Source organism: Procambarus clarkii, chromosome 16 (assembly GCF_040958095.1).
Source record: "Procambarus clarkii isolate CNS0578487 chromosome 16, FALCON_Pclarkii_2.0, whole genome shotgun sequence".
NCBI lineage: Eukaryota > Metazoa > Arthropoda > Malacostraca > Decapoda > Cambaridae > Procambarus > Procambarus clarkii.
Window position 1 is genome coordinate 32,735,457 of NC_091165.1, and position 24,119 is coordinate 32,759,575.

Sequence of the window (24,119 nt, forward strand, 5' to 3'; positions counted from 1 at the left end):
GTGTGGGGTCTATGTTCTCCTATTCCACATTCCATAACATGACATTTATTAACATTAAATTCCATTTGCCAAGTGGTGCTCCATCTACTTATTTTGTCCAGGTCTTCTTGAAGGGCATGACAATCATCTAAATTTTACTTATCCTTCCTATTATCTTAGCATCATCAGCAAACATGTTCATATAATTCTGTATACCAACTGGTAGATCATTTATGTACACAGTAAACATCACTGGTGCAAGAACTGAACCCTGTGGTACTCCACTTGTGACATTTCTCCATTCCGATACATTGCCTCTTGATTACTGCCCTCATTTTTCTATCAGTCAGAAAATTTTTCATCCATGATAGAAGCTTACCTGTCACCCCTCCAATATTTTCCAGTTTCCAGAACAACCTCTTATGTGGAACTCTGTCGAAAGCCTTTTTTAGGTCCAGATAGATGCAGTCAACCCAACCATCTCTTTCCTGTAATAACTCTGTAGCTCGATCATAGAAACTGAGTAAATTCGATACACAGGATCTTCCAGATCGAAAACCATACTGTCTGATATTATATCATTTCTCTCTAGGTGTTCTACCCATTTAGTTTTGATTAATTTTTCCAATACTTTCACTATTACACTTGTCAATGATACAGGTCTATAATTGAGGGGGTCTTCCCTGCTGCCACTTTTGTAGATTGGAACTATGTTAGCCTGTTTCCACACGTCTGCTACGATTCCTGTACACAGGGATGCCTGAAAGATCAGGTGAAGTGGAATGCTGAGCTCAGATGCACATTCTCGCAGAACCCATGGTGAAACGCCATCTGGGCCAGTTGCTTTGTTCTTACCGAGCTCCTTGAGCATTTTTTCCACTTTGTCTCTATGGCCAGGAACCTGTGCGACCTCCAAATCCCTGTGCCGAAAATGAGCCCAAGACATATTACCAACACGGCAGCGAAAGCTGAAAACGTCTGAACAGCACGGGCGCGAGGATAGACCACAGGATGGCTAGACTTGATAACCCTGCGGACGACCTGGGAGACCCAGGCCCTGGAACAGGGAATGAGGGAAACCGGATCAACCCAAAACGCATCCCCAGCCACGACATGCAGGTAACGGAGAAGAGCTGCAACCGGATACAACACATGATGCATCCCCGGCCGAACCAACCAAGCATCAAAGACCCAAGGACCCCTACGGAAAGCTGCCGTCACGTCCTTCGCCGGAAAAGACGGAGAAGGCTGCAAATGTACAAACCTACCACCAGTATCAAAAGAGCAGAAAACCCTGCGCTGGAGGAGAGCAGGCAGGAAGCACCCCGAACCCGACCCCCAAGAGGGTAATGCCAACAAAAACAGGGCCTTGGAAAAACAAACTTAAACTGAAGGGGACACCACAAACCGAGGAGAGGAAAGATAAGAGAGCACCCTGACCAAAGACCAGGACGACTAAGGCGGTGCATGAGCAGACCGGAGGTGAAAGAAAGCACGAGAAAGTGTACGGAACGAGGCGGATGTGACGTCCACTCCGAACGCAAGCTGGAGCGGCTCTGCCAGCACCGCACGATACGAGGTGACAGGAAGAAGCATCAATGACGGTCCTGAAAGCCATGAAAGGACAAAACAACCTACGAAGTGCAAGAAAATGGCGAAAAGAAACTCCAGGAAACTCCATACGGTCGCCGAGATGAAGCTCGCAGGTGGGACACCATCAACGAAGCCACCTGATCACCAAGGCGACGGTGATACACCCACGTCAAAAAGACCAGACGTGAAGATCAAGATGAGAAGGCTGAACCAGCCACGTACCGAACCAAAGTTCGACCTGCCGAAAGAGGCGGAGCCGCGAGAAATGCCCCGGGTTCAGACACCGAGCAAGCAGCACCAGAAAACAAGGCTGGGCCGGCCACCAAGGGGCCACGAGGACTACTCACCCTGGGAAGGACTCCAACCGAGCCAGAACCTAGAGCAACAGCTGGACCGGGAGGAATAGGTAGAGGTAACTCCACCTCAACCAGTCATGCTGAAAGGCATCTACTGCGAATGTCTCGCAGGCAGGGAAGGGCGCCACAGACCACAGAAAATGGGAGATGCTACGACCATGTGAAGATGTCCAGTTCTGTTCTCCAGTTCACCCGGAACCCGAACCCGGCGAGCTGGAAAGAACAACATCCCCTGTGAGCAGACAAGTGGACCGACTGGGAGCCCACACCAGCCAGTCGTTGAGGTAGGCCAGAAACCAAATCCCGAGCAGATGCAGACAGGGTACCAAGATCCGGAAAAGATGCATAAATACACTAAGTGTCAATTACAAACTAGGGAAGGCAACAAAAGCGGCAAGCCTGAAGCCCCACCACCAACTGTGCCACTCAGCACAATACCAGTCCCTACCCAAGGCCAAACAAGGGCCCCAAGCCCCAGCTAGCCCCAAGGGCGAGGCAAATGCCGAGCAGCAAGAACCTCTACGGGAATGGTTCCCAAACGCCCCAGGGAAAATAACCCTGTCACACAGGGGCAGTACTCACAGGGCGCTTAGGGAAGGAAGCCTCTAAGTGCATGCAGCCCCGGTACTGATGAGGAACACCTGACCACCGCACAACACCTTTACTTGACCACCTTTACTATGTTACCTATGGCATAGTGGTCTACGTTCTTGGCATGCAACCAAGGGAGCCGGTTTCAATTCCCTGGCAGGACAGAAACATGTCATTTTTTATATGACAAAGAGTGCTGGGAAGACGGGACACCACGAGCGTAGCTCTCATCCTGTAACTACACTTAGGTAATTACACTTAGGTAATTACAACACAAAACACAGCAGTGAGCGCCACGAAGGCAAACACCGGCTAGGAAACTGAGCCCAGAGAAGTGTCTGTTCCAGTTGACATTAGCTTACGAACTGAAGTGCTATGCAGCCGGCGCGGTGAGGTCAGGACCCCCTCCCCCTCTCGGGGAGGTGCAGACTTGACAAGCTGAACTAACCACACTAGCAACCCCATGAAGGGATTTACCAGGGACTGAAGGCAGCTAGCCAAGCAGGACAAGCAGGATACAAGGCCACGTGCCAGAAGACAGACACCAAGCACAGCCAAAACAACCAGGTTATCAGCACTCACAGTGTCATACAAAGAAACATTAAAGTCAAAAGAGCAATCAAAATAGAGATCTTAAATGTATTTATTGTCCTTGTATATAAGTCACCGGAGGCAAATCACCAGCAGTTTAAAGACCAACTAATGAAAATAGAGCACTGCTTGGAAAACCTCACAAATCTAGCCCCGAACATCATTCTGCTTGGGGACTTCAACCTACGGCACCTGAAATGGAAGAACCTAGTTAACACAGTTATATCAGAAAGAATACCAGGGAGTAGCCTAAATGAACAGGCACATGCAAATGACCTGCTATGGATGTGCGACAGGTTTGCCTTAAACCAGGAAATAGTAGAACCAATTACGAAGGAGAACATGCTGGGGAATAGACCTTCAAAACCAATCCCAATTCCCGGTGGAGGAGATTTCAGCAAATTCAACTAAAATAATAAACAGATAAACTGGGAGCAAATAAACCAAGACTTCACAGAAATAAGCTGGGAAGAACAGCTAGAAAATGCAAACCTGAACCAGTGCCTGGAAAAAATATGCCCAGTAGCACTAGAAATATGCTCAAACCGCATACCCCTAAGAAAAAGGAGGAAGAGATGCAGATTGGAACAAGAACGTCGTTCCCCATATAGGCGAAGAAAACGAATCGCGGAACAACTTGAGAGTCACACCCCTATCTCAAGAATGGCAAAGAAGGTTAAGTAGAGAAATAGAAACAATTGAACTAAAGCTACAAGAATCATACAAAACCCAGGAGAGGCAAAGAGAGCAAAAAGGCCATCAGTGAAAGAGAGAGAAATCTGAAATACTTTTCCTCCTATGCAAAATCAAGATCAAACACCACATCTAGTATCGGGCCCCTGCGAAAGGGAGATGGAACTTTCACTGATGACAACAAAGAAATGAGCTAGATACTGAGGAAGCAGTACGACTCTGTTTTCAGCGAGCCATTGAACACACTAAAGATTGATAACCCAAATGAATCTTTCATGGATGTGATACCAACATCATATCATATATCAAACGTTACCCTATCCCCACTAGATTTTGAAGAAGCCATAAACAGTATGTCTATGCACTCTGCCCGGATTCTTGGAACTCCACATTCATCAAGAGCTTAAAAAAACACTGTCGCAGGTCCTTCGCATTCTTTGGAGACAAAGCTTAGATACTGGCATTATCCCTGATACACTAAAAACAGCAGAGATAGCAAGAGCTATCTCTGCTGTTTTTAGTAATTACACTTAGGTAATTACTAAAAACAGCAGAGATAGCACATCTCCATAAAGGAGGTAATAAGGCAGAGGCAAAAAATTACAGACCGATAGCAATAACATCGCACATCATAAAAATCTTGGATAGAGTGCTAAGAAGTAAGATCACAAAATACATGGAATCACAGCATCTCCATAACCCCGGACAACATGGTTTCAGAAAATGGAGCTCTTGCCTGTCACAGTTGCTGAACCACAATGACATGGCATTAAATGCCATGGAAGACAAATAAAACGCTGAAGTAATTTACACAGATTTCGCAAAAGCCTTTGACAAATGTGACCATGGTGTTATTGCACATAAAATGCGTTCTACAGGAATTACCGGAAAAATAGGCAGATGGATCTACAATTTCCTGACTAACAGAACCCAATGTGTAATAGTCAATAAAATAAAATCCGGTCCATCAACCGTGAAGAGCTCAGTCCCCCAGGGTACTGTGCTTGCTCCAGTACTTTTTCTCATCCTCATATCTGACATAGACAAGGACACAGTCTATAGCACTGTATCATCCTTTGCAGATGACACTAGGATTTTTATGAGAGTAGACAACATAGAGGACACGGCAAACTTCCAGACGTAAATCAGGTCTTTCTATGGGCTACAGAAAATAATATGGTGCTTAACGAAGATAAGTTCCAGCTCGTGCGCTACGGAAAAAATGAAAATATAAAAACGGAAACCACGTACAAAACTCAGGCAAATCATAACATAGAACAAAAAGGCAATGTAAAGGATTTTGGTGTACTCATGTTGGAAGACCTTACCTTTAGAGAGCACAATAAAGTAGCCGTCACAACTGCAATAAAAATGACAGGTTGGATAACAAGAACTTTTCACACCAGAGATGCTATACCGATGATGATACTTTTCAAGACGCTAGTGCTCTCTAGAGTGGAGTATTGTTGCTCAATGGCAGTCCCTTTCAGAGCTGGAGAAATTGCTGACCTGGAGAGCGTGCAGAGATCCTTTACTGCTAGAATCCACTCAGTAAAACATCTAAACTACTGGGACTGCTAAAGAGCCTAAATCTGTATTCTCTTGCATGCAGGCGGGAGAGATACATAATTTATACGTGGAAAATATTAGAGGGGCTGGTCCCAAACCTGCACAAAGAAATAACATTACATGAGACCAGGAGGCAGGGCAGGATGTGCAGAATACCCCCGTTGAAAAACAGAGGTGCAACAGGTACTCTGAGAGAGAACTCTATCAACATCAGAGGCCAGAGACTGTTCAACACGCTTCCACTACACATAAGGGGCATAACTGGCCGAACCCTCACAGTATTCAAGAGAGAACTGAATAAGCACCTCCAAAGGATACCTAATCAACCAGGCTGTGATTCATACATCAGGCTGCGAGTAGCCACGTCAAACAGCCTGGTTGACCAGTCCAGCAACAAGGAGGCCTGGTCGACGACTGGGCCGCGGGGACGCTCGGCCCCGGAAACACTCCAAGGTAACTACAAGGTAAGTCAAAGGACAACCAATACTCTCTGCCTAGGTCTTAACAGAGAGGTCAATGACTCGTGCAAATATCCCTAAGCGAGGCTCTCCACCCCAGTGGCCTGGCCTCTCAGGGGACAAACTCTTGAATACACCAGAAAAGATGTACCTGTCAGTGCAGAAGAAGTGCTATCGGGCACCCAAGGAAGGACCCCAGAGTGCATGCAGTCCAAAGCATAACAGTGTATGCAGTCCAAAGCATAACAGAAGCCTAGCCATCACAACAAGCCGGATAGAAAACACATGCAGCGAAAACTAAAATATAGAACAGCATATAAAGTAAATGGCCACAATAGTAACAAGTCCAAGGATGGCCACCACATAGCTCTAAGCAAAGGGGCTTGTGACATGTGAAAGAGCCAGAACAGTACTGGTCAGCTGTATACCAGCAAATGAACTGAGCAAAGAAGATGGCTTTGTGCAGAAGCCGGGCCACCTGGTGGTGGCATTAGGTACTATGAGTCTTGCACTAATTTTGAATGTTTCTCTTGTTTTTTATGAATCGTTTGCAGAGTTTTTGGCGATTTTGAGGCTTGGGTCATTGTTATGCCTTTAATTGCTTGTTAAGCTTCACTGACTTTCTGAATAGTTTTCCAGTGGGGTGAGGAAGTGTTGCTCACTTTCTGTTATGGGTCCAGGTTTTGGCTGTGGTCCCCAGTAGGCCAAACACAACTTCTGTGTTGGTGTAATCCATTTGCATGGAGCAATAACAGCAAGATAGCTTCAGGGAGCCACTGGAGGCTCCCAAGACAAAATGTCTTAAGATCATTATCAAGATCCCAGCATATACAATGAAACTGTAATATTTGTTTGGGTTATTAAAATAACACTAACACTATCGCTCACTTTGGACACCGATCACGTCCACTTTTTTCTCTCAAGTCCTAGCCGTGGACAGGACTCAAGTCCACTCCAAAAATATTTGTATAAAATTCATTTTTTATCAGATCGACCTCAGGATGTTGTATCAGGGTGTTGGATGTTGTAATAGGATAGTTTCAAAATAAGCGTCTTTAGAGTGCGCACAATTTGATACCAAAATGAAAGATGTAACATGAAACTTGATGTCAGAACACTTGCAAGATTATAAATACGTTTTTGGGTCTAAATTTTCAATTTTAAAATATTTGTTAAAATTCTATTTATTGTGCTATTATTATGGGACTAGTTTTAAAATGTGTGCCTTTAGACTGCAAACAATTTGATACCAAAATGAGCGACGTAACACAAAAATTGATGTCAGAACACTGGAAAGATATAAATAATTGTGATGATGATGAGCTTCCAAAATTAAAATATTTGTTAAAATTCCAGTTATTTCTCTATTATTATGAGACTAGTTTTACAATGCACGCCTTTATATTGCGAACAATTTGATACCAAAATGAGCGATGTAACATGAAAATTGATGTTATCAAACTGAACAAGTATACACATTTGGTTGTGGTGTGCAAATTGGTGCTCGTTCACGGGTAACTTTAGGCTTTGCTTCTGGGAGTCTCGTCAGGCTTTTGGACATTATATGCATATACACCTGCAGGGAATTTAATTGCGAACACAATGATACCAAAATGAACGACGTAGCACGAGAATTAAGGTGAGAAAACGGAAACGAATACACACATTTAGGCGTCAACGCACGCTCGCCCGCACATCCGCCCCATGACATCAAAGGCTGTGGCGCTCACACGCCGCGCTCGATAGTGTTAATGTTTTAACATAAAAAACCCGTAGCTGGTATGTTGTGATTGAGCAGACAATTATGTTTTGGTGTGGACACATTGTGGTAAAACAGAACCATTATTGATGTCAAAAAGAAAAGTTCATGCTGTCTCTGGTAAACCAAGACTAATATACAGTACCTAATACCAGGAACATACCATGCTGACATACACATATACAACTAATGTATACTGCAAGTGGGGAAAAAAATATGAATTAAGTGGTATTATACATTTTATTATATATATATATATATATATATATATATATATATATATATATATATATATATATATATATATATATATATTATATATATATATATATATATATATATATATATATATTATATATATATATATATATATATATATATTATATATATATATATATATATATATATATATATATTATATATATATATATATATATATATATATATATATATATATATATATATATATATATATATATATATATATATATATATATATATATATATATATATATATTAATGAAGAAAAATGTACTAATTCTAAGAATAGTACCTGAGAGGATGATGGATCAGAGAGGATGTTGAAGACTGAGTTTTCGCGTCGCTGAAGTCTGCCTGCACACGCCTCAAGGTTAGCAGTTTCTGCCTCTAGTGGAACGGCTCTCACCGTCTGAGCTTCACAAGGCCGTTCTGCTTTCTTTGGTCGATGAGAAAAACAAACATTCTCATATTTTGGACTTGATAGCTGGTTATGGAAACTGATGCTACGACCAAACTTTTCCAGAGGACTGTATTCTTTGGCTGGGCTGACTTCTGGTGCAGAGACAGAACCAAGATTATTATTATTGGCTTTATTAGTAGTTTTATTTATGTTTTTGCTAAAGCTACCATGTCCTGGTCCTCGGTCTTCTCTTTCTCGCAATGTTGCGTCACCACTTCCACCGGGCCGAGAAAATCTCGTTCCCAATTCGTATCTCTCGGAATTACTGTCGTCGCCGTCTTCATCGTCGGCATCTTCACAAAAGTCATCAATCATATCCATAATATCGGCGTCGCCCAAATTATTTTCCACACTGTCATTATCAGGTGGGTCGTATTCATCATCTTGGGCCAGAGGAGCAGGCATATCCATCACCTGACCTCTTACATCACAGAATTCATTTAGTTCTACATTCAAATCTTTTGGGACATTCATTCCATTTCTTGGCACATTTAACGGACTATTTCTTGTACCTGGTCTGTCATCTAAACCAGAATCTGGACCTCTCCCAATATTAAGTGTAGAGTGATTTTCATGTACACTCAAATTCAAGGCCACATTGTCAATTTTACCATCACATATACTAGACTCACACCTTTTACACATTAGGTTTCTCATTTCGGAGCAATAATTATTAGCTTTTCTATCTAAAACACTTATAGGATTCAAAGCACCAGCAACACTAAAGGCAGCAGCATGTTCTCTATTTAATAATCTACTATCACACTCATCGACACAATTATCTTCACAGTCAGAGTCTATATCCCCATCACCATTAGGCCCTGGGTCAAAATCCATTTCTAAAAAATCCATATCTGGAGAAAATAGGTTGTTCTGTTCGGGCGGGTCTTGCCGTACAGAGCGTAACCTGTGCGCCAACGCTCCACGTTCATCGGCATTTCGTTCTGTGTTTGGCAAGCCACAGCTCAGGCACATATCAATCAGATGGGAAAGATTAGCCTCAAAATTTTCCCCCTTATATGTATAAATACAGCCGTCATCTTCATCCTCCTCCTCACCATTGAGAAGATTGAGTTGATCATTATATCTCGAAGCATCCCGACTTGGACTTAACTCGTTGCGTCTGGCCGAGGGCTGCTGCTGGTGCTGCGGTAGCTGCCTGCCGGGATTGCGAGAGGCGTGCATTTGGAAATATTCATCCATCCCATCCTTGACAGAGGTTCCCTTCTCAGGATACACATTATTATTCACTTTGGCTGGAAACTTGTGATAAAGGCAGTAAGACTTTTCATCAACACACCTAAGATTACACTTTTCCTCAATTAAGTTATTGTTAAGCAGGGATTGTTCACTATGTCTTTCACCTGATTGAGATGTGACTGCAACAGGTTGCAGAGGGTGTCCTGCCTGTGCCTTGTGTATACCATTAACTGCTACCACACCATTAGTGATGGCCACAGAATGTGATGGTCTCACTACCTCACCCTCAGTTACTCCACTCTTCTCCTCTTGGCTCCACCGCCCTCCTCCTCCTGCCACAAACAACAAAGAAAAATATTAATATAATATTCTTACTTTTCACATTGATATGACAAAAAAAATCTCCTGAAATCATTAATATCCACTTGCTTATAATGGCAAGCTTCAGCAATACATTACACTAATGTCATACCATATACTGTATTATATCACTTTATGTGCTATCCTTTCTATATGTACTTTATGTATGTAAAGGCTTTTAGATAAAATGAGCAGTACATACAAAAATCTTAAATTGACTATTGCACAGTACAAAGTGCCTTGAGGCACTAGATCGGTGGTGCGCAAGGCACCTCAGGACGCTCATAGGCATTACGTAGCATTCAAAACTCCCGGGGCTATACGGGGTTCACATCTCCTTCCTCGGGGTTCAAGTAAACACACACAATTTTTTATTTAAATCATGGGCAACATTCCCAGGTGTGAGAGCCTCAGTACTGAGCAAGCAACCAAGATTTGTGTATACAGCATGAGCTAACAGCACTGCTGTTCAGCTTGTGACCACAGCATCCCCTAAGAATGTCAAAATATATGTGATTCTGGTATTATTTAGCCATGATAGTATTACAGAAGAGCCCGACTGTGATAAAGACTGTGTACAATGTTCAGACATCAGTGAATCAATGCTGTTCAAGATGTTCACAGCACTTCGCTGTTCACTGCCATTATTTGGTCCATCTAAGAATCTTACGACTTCTCTCGTGTTCCTTTACAAAATAAACTTGTGGAAAATTATTCATTTACATGATTTAGTGATCAGGATTCTGATAATAGCAGGATTGTGGTGAGAATTAGCGCTGCATGTAGTATAGTGGGGTAGAGGAATCTTGGTGAGGAGGGAGGGAGAGTTGGCATCGTCTCCTAGCGTCCTCTGCTGGCTGTCTCACTTGTCATGCAGTTTTTTGTTGCCATTATGTTGTTTGGACATCAAACTAGCTTAATTGTACAGTTATGGTGAACAAAACATGTAGATACTTATATAAAACATGTATGTATATAGTGTAATAAAACCAAACAGTATTGTGGGAATAGGGATGTTAGCGATTTAGGTGTTGAAGGAGTGAGGGAAGGCTGGCTGGGTGTGGCAGCCTACTCTTCATGTTTTGGGTTTACCATACCAACTTAGTGGTTCATTATGGTGAACATATATGTAATTTTATATATAACATGTGTGTAAAGTGTAATAACAGCAAAAGGAGTATATTGGGAGAAGCCATTTTGGTGAGGGAGGTAGCATCATCATCTGCTGGCAGCTGTGACTTGTTGTCATGCAGTATATGGTGGTCACTATGCTGTTTGGACACCATACCAGCTTATTGGATAGTTATGGTGAATAAAGCAAGTAGATACTTATATATAATGTGTGTATATAGTGTAATAAAACCAAAAATAGTATTGTAGGAGTAATGTTGGTGAGTAAGGTGTTGGAGGAGTGAGGGAGGGCTGGCTTGGTGTGGCAGCCCACTCTTTGTTGTTTGGGCTCACTATACCAACTTAGTGTTTTGCTATGGTCAACACGTATGTAAATAGGTATATACTGTGTATGTGTATATAGTGTAATAACAGCAAAAACACTGTTTGATTGATCGTAGAATACTTATATGTCACATATATGAGCCTCATAATTTTTAGCATATAGATGTTCCAGTTATTGAACTACAGTGGTACCTCGGAATGCGATTGTCCCTGTATGCGAGGTTTTCGGAAGGCGAGGTGTATTTACTCCAAAAATTTGTCTCAGAAGGCGAGGGTTACTTCGGGAGGCGAGTTTGGACGCGAGTTTGTTGATACGCGTACAGCCGACCTAGCGCGTTCGTCGCCCCTCCGCCCCGCCGCCCCTCAGTTTATTATTGTCTGGCGCTCAGTGACTACCCCCACATCAATTCTTCTCGCGGATTTTCAGTGTTTTGTTGGATTTTTGGTGATTTGTCTATACAATTTGTTATTATATATCTCACCATGGGTCCCAAGAAAGCCAGTGGTAAGGATAAAGGCCAGAAAGCTCCTGTGAGGATGACAATAGAGGAGAAACAAGAGATCATTCGGAAGCATGAGAACGGTACACGTGTTGTTGAACTTTGTAGGCAGTACAACAAAGCCACATCAACAATATGCACTATACTTAAGAAAAATAAGATTATGGGTGCTAAAGTGGCAAAAGGAGTAAGAACATTAACGGCACAAAGACCACAAATACTTGAAGAAGTGGAAAAGTTGTTATTAATTTGGATACACGACAAGGAGTTGAGGGGTGATAGTGTTTCGGAGGCCATTATTTGTGAGAAAGCCAGGGTGTTGCACGAAGACCTTCTAAAGAATACCCCTGCAACGAGTGATGCAGATAAGAAAGAGTTTAAGGCAAGCAGGGGCTGGTTTGAAAAATTTAGAAAGAGAAGTGGTATCCATAGTGTTATAAGGCATGGGGTTATGTGATGTGATTATGGAAGGGGACTCCCCTTCCAAACAGTAACTCCTCTCCTCCTCCCCCCTCCTCACCATCTTCCATACGCCTACAGCACTCGACAGCAAGGTAAGTAATAACTGGAACACAGTTTTGTAGGTTTATTTAGATGAATTAGGTATAAAAATTTAGTTTGATGTGGGGTTTTTGGGGTAGTCAGGAACGGATTAATTCATTTCCCTTTATTTCTTATGGGGAAATTAACTTCGGAATGCGAGTTTTCGGAAGGCGAGGCGTCTCCAGGAACGGATTAAACTCTTATTCTGAGGTATGCCTGTACATAAATTCCACGAATTACACACTTTTGAATAATATTACATAAAAAACCAGAGAAGAAACAGCGATGTTTCGCTGTTTTCGATGTTTCGCTCCCTCACCAAAATGGCTTCTCCCAACACTCCTCTTGCTGTTATTACACTACATATACACATTATATATAAGTATCGACATGTGTGTTCACCACAGCGAACCATTAAAGCTTGTATGGTGACGGCAAACAGTAAGAAACATCAAAATAATTGTGAAACATTATATTCGCGGCAACTGCCACCCCAAGGGGTGGCGGGGCCTAGTGACCTCAAGCGCCCCATCATTCATAATTTGCTCAACTTCCCAGCTCCATCACGGCTAAAGTATGTCACATACAATATTTTTTTTTAGTTTCCTGTGACTAGAGTTTGTATTTTAACAATATAAAAAGAGAAAATAATTTTTTGGAAAGACTTTATTTTTGGCACACCATGGGTTTGTCATATTTTAATGCAGAGCAGTGCACTGGTTAACCCCTAAGCTGCTCTGGGCTATTTGGCTTTCAACATCCACAGGCGCAACAACAACAAAAAAAAAATTATTTTGTCTTATAAAAGTGTTCATTAGTGTTCCCCAATCACGGGAAAAATAATAAAAAATATCATAAATGGCATATTTTGGCCACAATAGGGCAGGGGAAGTTTGGCAAAAAAGAGGCGTTGACAGAGCAAGGGTCAGAGGCGGTCTGCTCCGCCTGAGCTGTCACGCGGGAGTTGCCACAAAGATATAATTACGTAATTATTTCAATGTCTCTGATTTTTTATATTTTTTTGCAGTAATATTATTCAATAGTGTGTACTGTGATATATTTATATAATAAAATGTTAGTATATTTTGGTAGCAGTCTTTCTTGTAAACCTATGTTGTTGAATATGACCGAAAAGGTAAGATTAATAATTCTATCACGAATTTTCTCAATATTTCTTATGTTTTTCTTCAAATAAGAAGAAGAAATATTGAGAAAATTTGTATTAGAATTATTAATCTTACCTTTTCGGTCATATTCAACAACATAATATAATGTGCGAATCATCGCTGTACTCAAAATTATGTTGTGCATATTTTATTGATTCAATTATTATGTTCATAAAACAATGAACAAATACTTTTGCAATTATTACACTATATACACAGGTTATATACAAGTATCTGCATGTTTTGTTCACCATAACGAACCACTAAGTTGATATGGTGAGTCAAAAAGCAATGAGGAGTGGCCACCACACACCAGCCAGCCACTCGCCGCCACTCCCTCCCTCAAAAACTCCTCACTTGCCAACATCCTCCTCCATACTGTTTTTGCTTTTATTCACTATATACAGATGCTATATATAAGTATCTACATGTTTTGTTCACCATAACTGTTCGTCTAAGCTGGCATAGTGCACAAAGAGCATAGTGGCCACCCTTACACAGCATGACAAGTCAGGAAAATGTTGCCACCTCCCTCACCAAAATGGCTTCTCCCAACACTCCTTTTGCTGTTATTACACTACATATACACGTTATATATAAGTATGGACATGTGTGTTCACCACAGCGAACCATTAAAGCTTGTATGGTGACGGCAAACAGTAACAGGTGGCCACACACAACTGATGTTCCCTCCCTCACTGGTTCAAGGCCACATGAACTAACATGCCTCCTTCAAGTATACTGTTTGTAGTGTTATTACACTAAATGTACACATTATGACAAAAGACCGCAACTGCCAACCCAAGGCCACACAGGCCCGACAAGGCCCAGGAACATCAACGAAGGAACGCATAGTCAACCCACGAACAACACAGGGATAGACAGCAGGCCGGCAGGACCGAACCACCCTGTGGACGACCCGAGAGAACCGCACCCTGGAACAGGGAAGAAGGGAAACTGGAACAACCCTAAGAGTGACCCTGGTTATGGCCGCCGTGGCATGCAAGGAACGGCGAATTGCCACAACCGAACACAACACATGATGCACCCCCGGCCAGACCAACCAAGCATCAACAACCTAAGGACCCCTCCGGAAAGCAACCGTGTCAGTCTTCGCCAGAAAAGAAGGAGACGGCTGCAAGCGAACAAATCTACCAGGAGAACCAAAAGAGCCGAAACCCAGGCGCCGGAAGAGAGCATGAAGCACCCCGACCCCCAGGGGACAATGCCAACAAGAAAAAGTCTTGGAAAACAAACCAGAACAAAAGGGGCCACAACAAACCGAGGCGACGAGAAGAGAGCACCCAATCCAAGAACTAGGGCAGCTCAAGCGGCGCAAGAGCAGGCCGGAGGTGAATCACGCCAGAGACAGCTCGCGAATTGATGCAGAGGTAACACCAAAATCGAAGCCACCCGGAGCGGCTTCACCAGCGCCACACGAGACAAGACGGCAGTATATGGCAAGATGACGGCCCTGAACCTCCACAAGAGAAGGACAAGACCACACCAACAAAACGCAACAAACCTAATAGGGAACAAAAAGAAAAAAGAAGGACCGCCAAAAAAAAAAAAAAAAAACACCACCGAGACGAAGCATGCAGGTGGGACACCATCAACGAAGCCACCTGATCACCAACAGATGGTGAGACACTCGAGGCAGAACCGAACCAGCCCCGCCATAGACCAATCGAGCATAGAAACAGGCGGAGCCGTGGGAAAACCTCGGGTGCAAACACAGAGCAGGCAGAGCCGGAAACCAAAGCTGGAAACCAAAGCCGGCACGGAACCAGATGGAACGTCTGTCATACAGAAAACTTCATAATGCTAGCGAGCTCACCAGGAGCACTGTGGTTCTGACGCAAGACTCGTGAGAAGTTATGCCGCGAGATCATGAAATTACCAACTAGCAGGGAAAGCCAGGAAAGCAGGAACCCAAACCTGGCAAGCTGGTCAAGAACCAATCCGGGCGAGCAGATACGCCTCGTCCGGGAGGAACCCCCCGGGACCCAAGAAGGACCAACAAGTTTGACAACTAGAAGCCGCCAGCAGAAAAAATGCAGCAAACAGCAAGGACAAAATTGCAATGAAAAACGAAGAGCCAGGGGACCCAGGCCTGGGCCAACGAGGAAGCGAACACTGCGAACCGAAACGCAAAGCAAAAAGCAGGAACACTGCAAACCACAGCAGCGGCGAACGAAGCCCCAGCAGAGCAGAACAAAGTACGCAATAACGAGGAAGGTATGAGGACAACAAACTAGGCTGTGAACAGCACGAAAACAAAAATGCACCGCCCGAAAAGGAACACAAAGAAAAAGGCCGAGCCAGGACCTGAAACCTAGCACCACCTGGCCTAATGAAAAGAAATTGCAGGGGCAAGAGAGAAAGAACGGAAGCTACATCCATCTGCATACAGGGCAACCCAGAAGCAGGAATTGCTAAACAAGGGGAAGAAGAAAACCCAGGACCATAACCGAACACAGGGGAGGTGCAAAAGTAGGTAACTGAGCATGGACAAAGACCAACCTAGCATTAACAGAGCCAAGAAGCACATACTGAAACACACAACAATGTGTAGGAGAGAATGAGAAAAAATGAAGAAATGCAAGAAAAAGACCAGAAAACAGCCCAAGCACCAGCAGCTAGGCACAAGAGTGTAGAAGGAAGATGAAAACAAAGACGACAGGCAGCAATCTGGAACACAAAGGACATGACCTACTAAACACAGAGAAGCCAATGTACATGGAGGGTCTTAGCCAGGCACTGCACGACGGGCAAGGAATGAATGTCCAAGATAAGACCACGAAAGACAGGGCCGTGCCCCCCCCCCCCCCATCCGTGTGACAAAGAATACAGACGAAAAGGGAAGGCCACAGGAAGAAGCATGTAATGGGCCAAACAAAATGCCACAACCAATCCCCAACACTCATTCAAAAACCATGAACCAGCACCTGGCCGAGGAGACACCCGACCTCATAAATATTCACCTGCAGAGCGAAAGCATTATTGTCACGACACATCGTAGCCGAGAATATTCCAGGAGCACCACTAGTGTAATAAGGCCAGTCGCACATGCAGAAAAAAAGGATAGAGACGAATGCGGCGCCCCACACATGTATGCAGAGAAAAACTAGGCGTCTTCCCCATATTGGTAATCCAGAACACCCCCAGTACCTACGGGGCCCGGACCGGAGAGATAAGAGGGGCAAGAGGCAAAGCACCCAAGAGAAACAGGACGTGGAACACCAACACTTGTGTATACCCCATGTGTAGTGGAGTTCCACATAAGAGGTTGTTCTGGAAACTAGAAAATATTGGAGGGGTGACAGGAAAGCTTATAACATGGATGAAAAATTTTCTGACTGATAGAAAAATGAGGGCAATAATCAGAGGCAATGTATCAGACTGGAGAAATGTCACAAGTGGAGTACCACAGGGTTCAGTTCTTGCACCAGTGATGCTCATTGTCTACATAAATGATCTACCAGATGGAATACAGAATGATATGAACATGTTTGCTGATGATGCTAAGATAATAGGAAGGATAAGAAACTTAGATGATTGTCATGCCTTCATGTTGACTTGGACAAAATAAGTGTATGGAGCACCACTTGGCAAATGAAATTTAATGTGAATAAAAGCTGTTATGGAATGTGGAATAGGAAAACATAGACCGCACGCAACCTATAAATTATGTGAGAAATCTTTAAAGAATTCTGATAAAGAAAGAGATCTAGGGGTGGTTCTAGATAGAAAACTATCACCTGAGGACCACATAAAAAACGTTGTGCAAGGAGCCTATGTCACGTTTTCTAACTTTAGAATTGCTTTTAAATACATGGATGGAGAAATATTAAAAAAATTGTTCACGACTTTTGTTACGCCAAAGCTAGAATATGCAGCAGTTGTGTGGTGCCCATATCTTAATAAGCACATCAACAAACTGGAAAAGGTGCAAAGACATACTACTAAGTGGCTCCCAGAACTGAAGGACAAGAGCTACGAGGAGACGTTAGAGGCATTAAATATGCCAAAACTAGAAGACAGAAGAGGTGATATGATCCCTACATACAAAATAGTAACAGGAATTGATAAAATTGATAGCGAAGATTTCTTGAGACCTGGAACTTTAAGACCAAGATATCATAGATTTAGACTAACTTAACAAAGATGCCGAAGAAATATAAGAAAATTCACTTTTGCAAACAGAGTGGTAGACGGTTGAAACAAGTTAAGAGAGAAGGTGGTGGAGGCCAAAACCGTCAGTAATTTCAAAACGTTATATGACAAAGAGTGCTGGGTAGATGGGACACCATGAGCATAGCTCTTATCCTGTAACTACACTTAGGTAATTACACCGTCCACAACAAAAACTCCCACGGTGCACATGCAGGACGCATGAAGTCTGAACCGCACAACCCGGCCAGCTGGGAGGCACCAACTAGGAGTATATAAGGAATATTAGCAGTGCCTAGACAGAGCACTGAGGGAAGATATAATTACAAAAGAATGAGACAATACCGAAAACCAAGAAGAAGTGTGAAAGAGGACCAACTAGTCCTAAAAAGGACTGGAGGCAAGCCTCACTGTAAGACGACAGACGTTTCAATAATATGGGAAGAATTGAAGATCTTCCCGAACCTTCAAGATCCTACAGAGGCAGGCACAAAATCACGAAGGCTCATAAAGGCACAGTCGCACCCGAGACCAAAGGTCATGCAGAACCCCGACATGACGGAGAAGTCCTGTCCCAGAGAAGAAGGGTGAGAAAACGAAGAAGAGTACCCACCGACAGGACAAAACCAACGGTCCTGAAGGAACAAGGAACCAAACTCGGGGAGGAGCCAACGCCCAACAACTCGTACGCAGAGGAGGAAAGGAAAAACCCCACTCCCCGTAACCGCAAGGCCCGCTCAGAGGGTAGAAAACACCGGCGGAGTCCAATGAGGCCTGAAGCCCCCAAGTCAGCCCCTCCCCAGCCCCGGGAACTTCCATGGCAGGCCCAGGGGCCGAGCTGTCCCCCCAAAGCCCCAGCCCACACAAGAAAAAGCAGGAGCAGCCAAATAAATACTAAGGAAGGAAGCCCACTGGCAGACTCGTACAACATGGCTGGAGGAACAGACTCGAATGCCTCCGTTGCTACCCTGGAAGGGAAAATCCCCGAGACTGCCCAAGTCTCAAGACCATCTAATCTCCACCCCGACCCCGAACCCACAGATGATGAGGATCCAGATGAAGGGAGGAAAGGAAGGGGAGGGGGGGGGGGAACTAGACTAAACCACAACAGGGAAAAGACAAGGGGGTGCAGAAGGAAACAAAATCAAAGCAACCAACACCCCCAAGGTCCGTCACAACAATCAAAACGGGGCAGCCTTGGGGCTTCCGGCGAGCAAACAACCTAGCGCATTGCAACCACCTGAACCGAACGTGGAATGCCCGTGCTGCCTGCACCCGCATAGTCAGTATAAGACTGGGCAACCAAGTCACAATCAACAAAACTCGCAGGACTCCAGGTCGTAGGTGCCACCGACCCAACAGGCAGCAGATGGAGGCAAAAACAGCGAGTCACCCTGAGATAAGGGGACAGAGCAACCCTCGAACTCGCACAAAGCGAGGGGGGGGGGAGACTCGGGGGTCACATCCATCAGACCCACGCGCATGAGGATTCCCAGGGTCCTGAGACGGAACTCACGCTCAGGGAAGCCCAGGCAGGGTACTGCCAACCACCGCTAAAGTCTACCAAATAACATTCTAAGAACTGAACCCCCCGGGACATGTACATTCACGGGAACCAAGTAGGGGGTACCACTGGAATAGAGAAGAGTATTTAGTTCACAGGGGGCAATAACCAAGGCAGACAACCCCACCAGACAGGCAAACAAAATGAAAAAGAAAACCCCACAGGAGGGCAGTGTACCCAGGCGGAACAGAGCCGGCTGCTATGATTGGTGAAAACAAGCTGCGCAGTACCCTGCTCCCCTTGCCAGTGCAAACTGCCCCTACCCGATAGCAAACAAGGGAGACAGAACACCCTAGCGCACAAAGGGCGGCCAAAAACCGAGCAGTAAACGGCCTAGCAGAGACAGAACCCAAGGAACTTGTGGAAGGTGGCCCCAAGCCCCATGGACAGTACTTAGAGGGCACCTAGGGAAGGAAGCCCTAGGCACATGCAGCCCGAGTACTGAAGAATCACTCCTGGCTCGTGCACCACCTACAAGACAAACACCACACACAAGGCACAGTGCAGATCACCGGAGTCAGAGCACACGACTGCAGCCTATAGCATCAGCCTCAAAAGGGGTGTGGATGGCCATCGCGGGGGGTCTGGGGTTCACCCTTCCCCCTCTCAGGGAGGAGGGGAGCATTGGCTCGCACAGACGGCAGCATGGCGAGTGTGACGTCATACTTGTTTGTGTTTGGGGAGTTCTATCCACTTGTTCGGCTTTTAGTAGCAATTTTCACCAGAATAGGGGTTTGTTTTGGGACGCCTACCTTTCTGGGTGCCTAACCCTGTCGATGGCAGACATAGAATGCTTCCAAACAAACGGGGGTTTCTATAGGCCATTGCTCCTCGTTCTTCTGTGAGGGGGCCAGGTTCTGGCTCGTGGTCCCCGGTAGGCCCACAGAACTCCATACACATGATTGGTGCCAAAGTCTGACATTAGCATATCAGCCTGGATAGCTCCGGGGAGCCGACGGGGCTTCCCTTAGAAAACAGCGTTGAATGTAATGAAATGCCATTTACTGTGCGAGACCCGGAGGCTTCCCGGAGCTATCCAGGTTAATATGGATATATTAGAAATTGGCATGAGTGTGAATGGAGTTCATAGGCCTACCGGGGACCACGAGCCAGAACCTGGGCCCCCTCAGAGAGGCACGAGGAGCAAAGGCCTATAGAATTGCACGTGTGATTTGGAGCATTCTATGTCTGCCTTCCACTGGGTCAGGCACCCAGGAAGGTAAGCATCCCAAAACAAACCCCTATTCTGGTTGAAACTACTAATGAAAGTAAAAAATGTGGACAGAACTCCTCAAAGGAAAACAAGCAAATGAGCATGATGTCACCACGTGCCACTCCACCGTCTGCGCAGCTCCCCACTCCCCAGGAGGGGGGAGGGGGAGCCCCAGACCCCTCACGCTGGCTACCTACACCTTTAGTTCTTCGGCTGATGTGAATGGCATTGGCTCTTCTGGCAGTTCACTTTCTGGGGGTGTTAAACGTCCTGGCCTGTCAAACAGATAGTCTCGTTCATTCCCCTTTACACAGAATGGACGGTCGAAGCCGACTCGTTCAGTTGGCTCTGCCAGATGTATGGGTGCCTGGAAGTAGACCTCTTCGCACCGGCGTGGTCGAGGCGTCTTCTAGTGTATGTGGCGCCCTTCCACGACTGTGAGGCCATCTGGGTCGATGCCTTTCGGCAGAACTGGTCAAGGGGGTGGGGTTACCTGTACCTCTTCCCACCAGTTGTTGCTCGAAGTCTTGGCTCACTTGGAGACTTACCAGGGGAGAGTAGTCCTGTTGGCTCCTTGGTGGTCTGCCCAGCCCTGGTTTCAGGCGCTTCTTGCTTGATGTCCGAACCCGAGGGTCTTCCCGCGGCTCTGCCTCTTTCAGCAGATTGGTTCAATACAGTACGTGGTTGGTTCGATTTTCTCCTTCGCTCTTCGTGCCTGGTCTTTTTGACATGGGCTCTCTGGGTTATCACCATTTGTATGTATGGTGATCAGGTTGGTTAGTTGATGGTGTCCCACTTGCAAGTTTCATTTTGACAGCAGTATGAGGTTTCCTAGCGGTCCTGTCGGCACTTTTTGCCTCTTCGTAGGTTGTCTTCGATTTCTGGTTGGGTTGTTTTGTCCTTTCTCTCTTGGTTGTTTCAGGACCATCATCTTATGCCGAATACTGTTGCCTCGTATTGTGCGGCATTGGTGGAGCCGCTGCAGCTTTCATTTGGGGTAGATGTCACTTCTGCATCGTTCCGCAAGCTTTCTCGGGCGTTGTTTCACCTCCGGCCTGCTCATGCGCTGCCCGAGCCGTCCTGGTCTGTGAACCGGGTGTTCTCTTTTCTCTCTTCTCCTTGGTTTGTGGTGGCCCAATCGGTTCATGACTTTTTCTAAGGCTCTTTTTTTTTGTTGGCATTGGCCTCTGGGGGTCATGTCGGATACTTCATGCTTTGAAGGGGTCCTTGGGTTGTTGATGCTTGGTTGGTTCGAACGGGAGTGCATGTTGTGTGTCCAGTTGCGGCTCTTCGCCATTATTTGCGTGTCACGACCTCTGTGGCAGGGGACGTGCTTTGGGTGGACCCAGCTTCCCTTCTCCCCTGTTCCAGGGTGTGGGTCTCCCAGGTTGTCCACAGGATCATTTGGTCCAGCCAGCCCTCGGTCTATCCCCGTGCCCACAATGTTCGTAAGTTCGCGGCTTTGGCTGCTATTTTAGGCAATGTCTTGGGCTGACATTCAGGCACGGGGCTTTTTGGCAGTCGAACAGGGTCCTGGCTGCACAGTACCTTGTTAATGTTTCTGGCCCTTCTTGGGCATGTATAACCCTTGGGTCTCAGGTTGCAGCCAGTTGTCTTGACTTCGAGTTGAAGAGCGAGTGGCGGCCGCCTCCCGGGTAAGTCCTTTTTTCCTTTATCTTTCGTTAGGTAGCTCCAAGGAGCCGAAGGGGCTCTTGGCTTGCCTGTGACGCCTTGTTGGTTGAAGGCTCTTGGCTTGATTGTGAGGCCTCACTGGTTGAAGGCTATTGGCTTGCCTGTGACACCTCACTGGTTGAAGGCTCTTGGCTTGCCTGTGAGGCCTCACTGGTTGAAGGCTCTTGGGTTGCTTGGGAGGCCTCACTGATGCTGTTACCAGACATAGTCTTGGCCAAAAACGTTTCAAAGTTACTATGAAAACAAAAAGTTATTTTAAAAAATATTTCACTAATGGTGTGGCACTGTGGTATGACATGAGGGTCTGCAACACATGGGTTGTTTGGCTTGACCAGGCCTGGACGGGTCCACTTGGGGCAGGCAAGCATGTTACATAAGCCGCCAGGCGGAAAAAAATCCTAATACTTTTGGAGCAACAGCTCTACGAGCCTCGAGCCACACCTGTACGGGATTAATACTGTACAGCCAGATGCCTGCTCTTCTGATCCAGAATAATCTCCGCTTGTCCAGCTTGGTGTCTGGATTGGGCAACATCGGTAGCAAGTTAACCGGCTTCTATGGACATTTTGGCCGGATAGGGAGATATCTACCAAGCAGAAGGAAGAGTAATACAGTGGTGCCTCGATTAACGAATTTAATCCATTCCGGCACCGAGCTTGTCATGTGAAATGCTCATCTTGCGAAAACAACAGCACTCTCGTCAGAGGCATCCGAGAATCAGCGGGAACGCTAGGAAGCACCATGTGGTTTGCTCGTTAATCGAGCAAAAGCTCGTCAGTCGAGACAAATTTTCTGCGAGTGGCTCGCTCGTTACTGGAGTCGCTCATCACTCGAGGTTCCACTGTAATTATTAATTGGTTATATTATTACTATAATAATTATGATAATAAGTGTAGCAATTAGTAATTATTACCCTTCCTTCTGCTTGGTCTTCAAGGAAGCCAGCCACAGGGGGAAAGGGGGCTGTGACGATCTCTGTCTGGAACCTGTAGGTGCGGGGTTCATGCAGCCCAAGCTGTGCTTTGTGAGGCTGGGGTCATTCTTGCACTTGTTGGGCTGGTTCTTCTCCGGCCCTGACCGGCGGTCTCCGGGTTTGGAGTCCCTGTACCTTCTTTTACCAACTTCGAGGTTAACTCCGGAACTGGAGCCCCTAGGGCAGTTCATTGTTGCCTTCAACCTCGTTCTGACAGTTCCTGCAACGGCACTGGAACCAATCGTAATGGCATTTGCCTTTCCATTGGAGACTTTCAGCGTCGTGGAAAGGGGGAACCTGCTGTTTAGGTGACAGCCTCTCCTCCATATCAACCTACCCTGGCTTTGCGCCCTGGAGAGGGGAGATCATTCCAGAACGACAACCAGAGCGCAACTCCATAGTCTACTATGACTGATGGATGCCTACTACTAGGGAGGTAACTTATTCCGGTCAGGGTTTTTGAAGGATTAGGGCTTTTTCCGGATTGGCAAGTCCCGGATTAGCAAGCTTCTACAGTACTAGAATAATATTTTTGTTATACAATTTATGAAGTATATGCTAACATTCAATTTGGTGGACGAAGTAGAAATATGTTTAAATTTGGAACAAAGTGAGTATTCAGTCCAAGACCATCAACAGTGTTAAGTTATTACATAGACACATTGTAGACAATATTTAACTTGTTTATTAGGAGTATATTAATACAAAACTTTGGTAGCAGAGTATTAACGTTTCATGGACAGACATTAAATATAGCAGATAAATTAAGTATTGTTGGATTGTGCTGGTTTATCCACAGTACACTGTGTTGGTGTAGGTCCAGGTCCTTCACATTTCTGTTGTTGCTCGGTCACTTATTAACTGTTTATAATATTACTTTCTCTCTGGCCACTTATGTAATGATTAGCTGCATATTCTTCTTGTACTTTCCTATCCTGTACAACCTCCTCAATATTTCCTAACGAAAGTT

The 24,119-nt window shown here is 45.1% G+C and overlaps 1 protein-coding gene across 2 annotated transcripts in view; it reads right to left on the reverse strand.

Moving 5' to 3' along the window:
• The window catches only part of LOC123760109 (uncharacterized), a 109,382-nt gene that overhangs the window by 63,841 nt on the left and 21,422 nt on the right, over positions 1-24,119 (reverse strand). For both annotated transcript variants that reach the window (XM_045745592.2, XM_069325424.1), the window contains exon 3: positions 8,143-9,842. In XM_045745592.2, the coding sequence (XP_045601548.2) occupies positions 8,143-9,842 (1,700 nt within the window). The remainder of the gene's footprint in view (positions 1-8,142; positions 9,843-24,119) is intronic.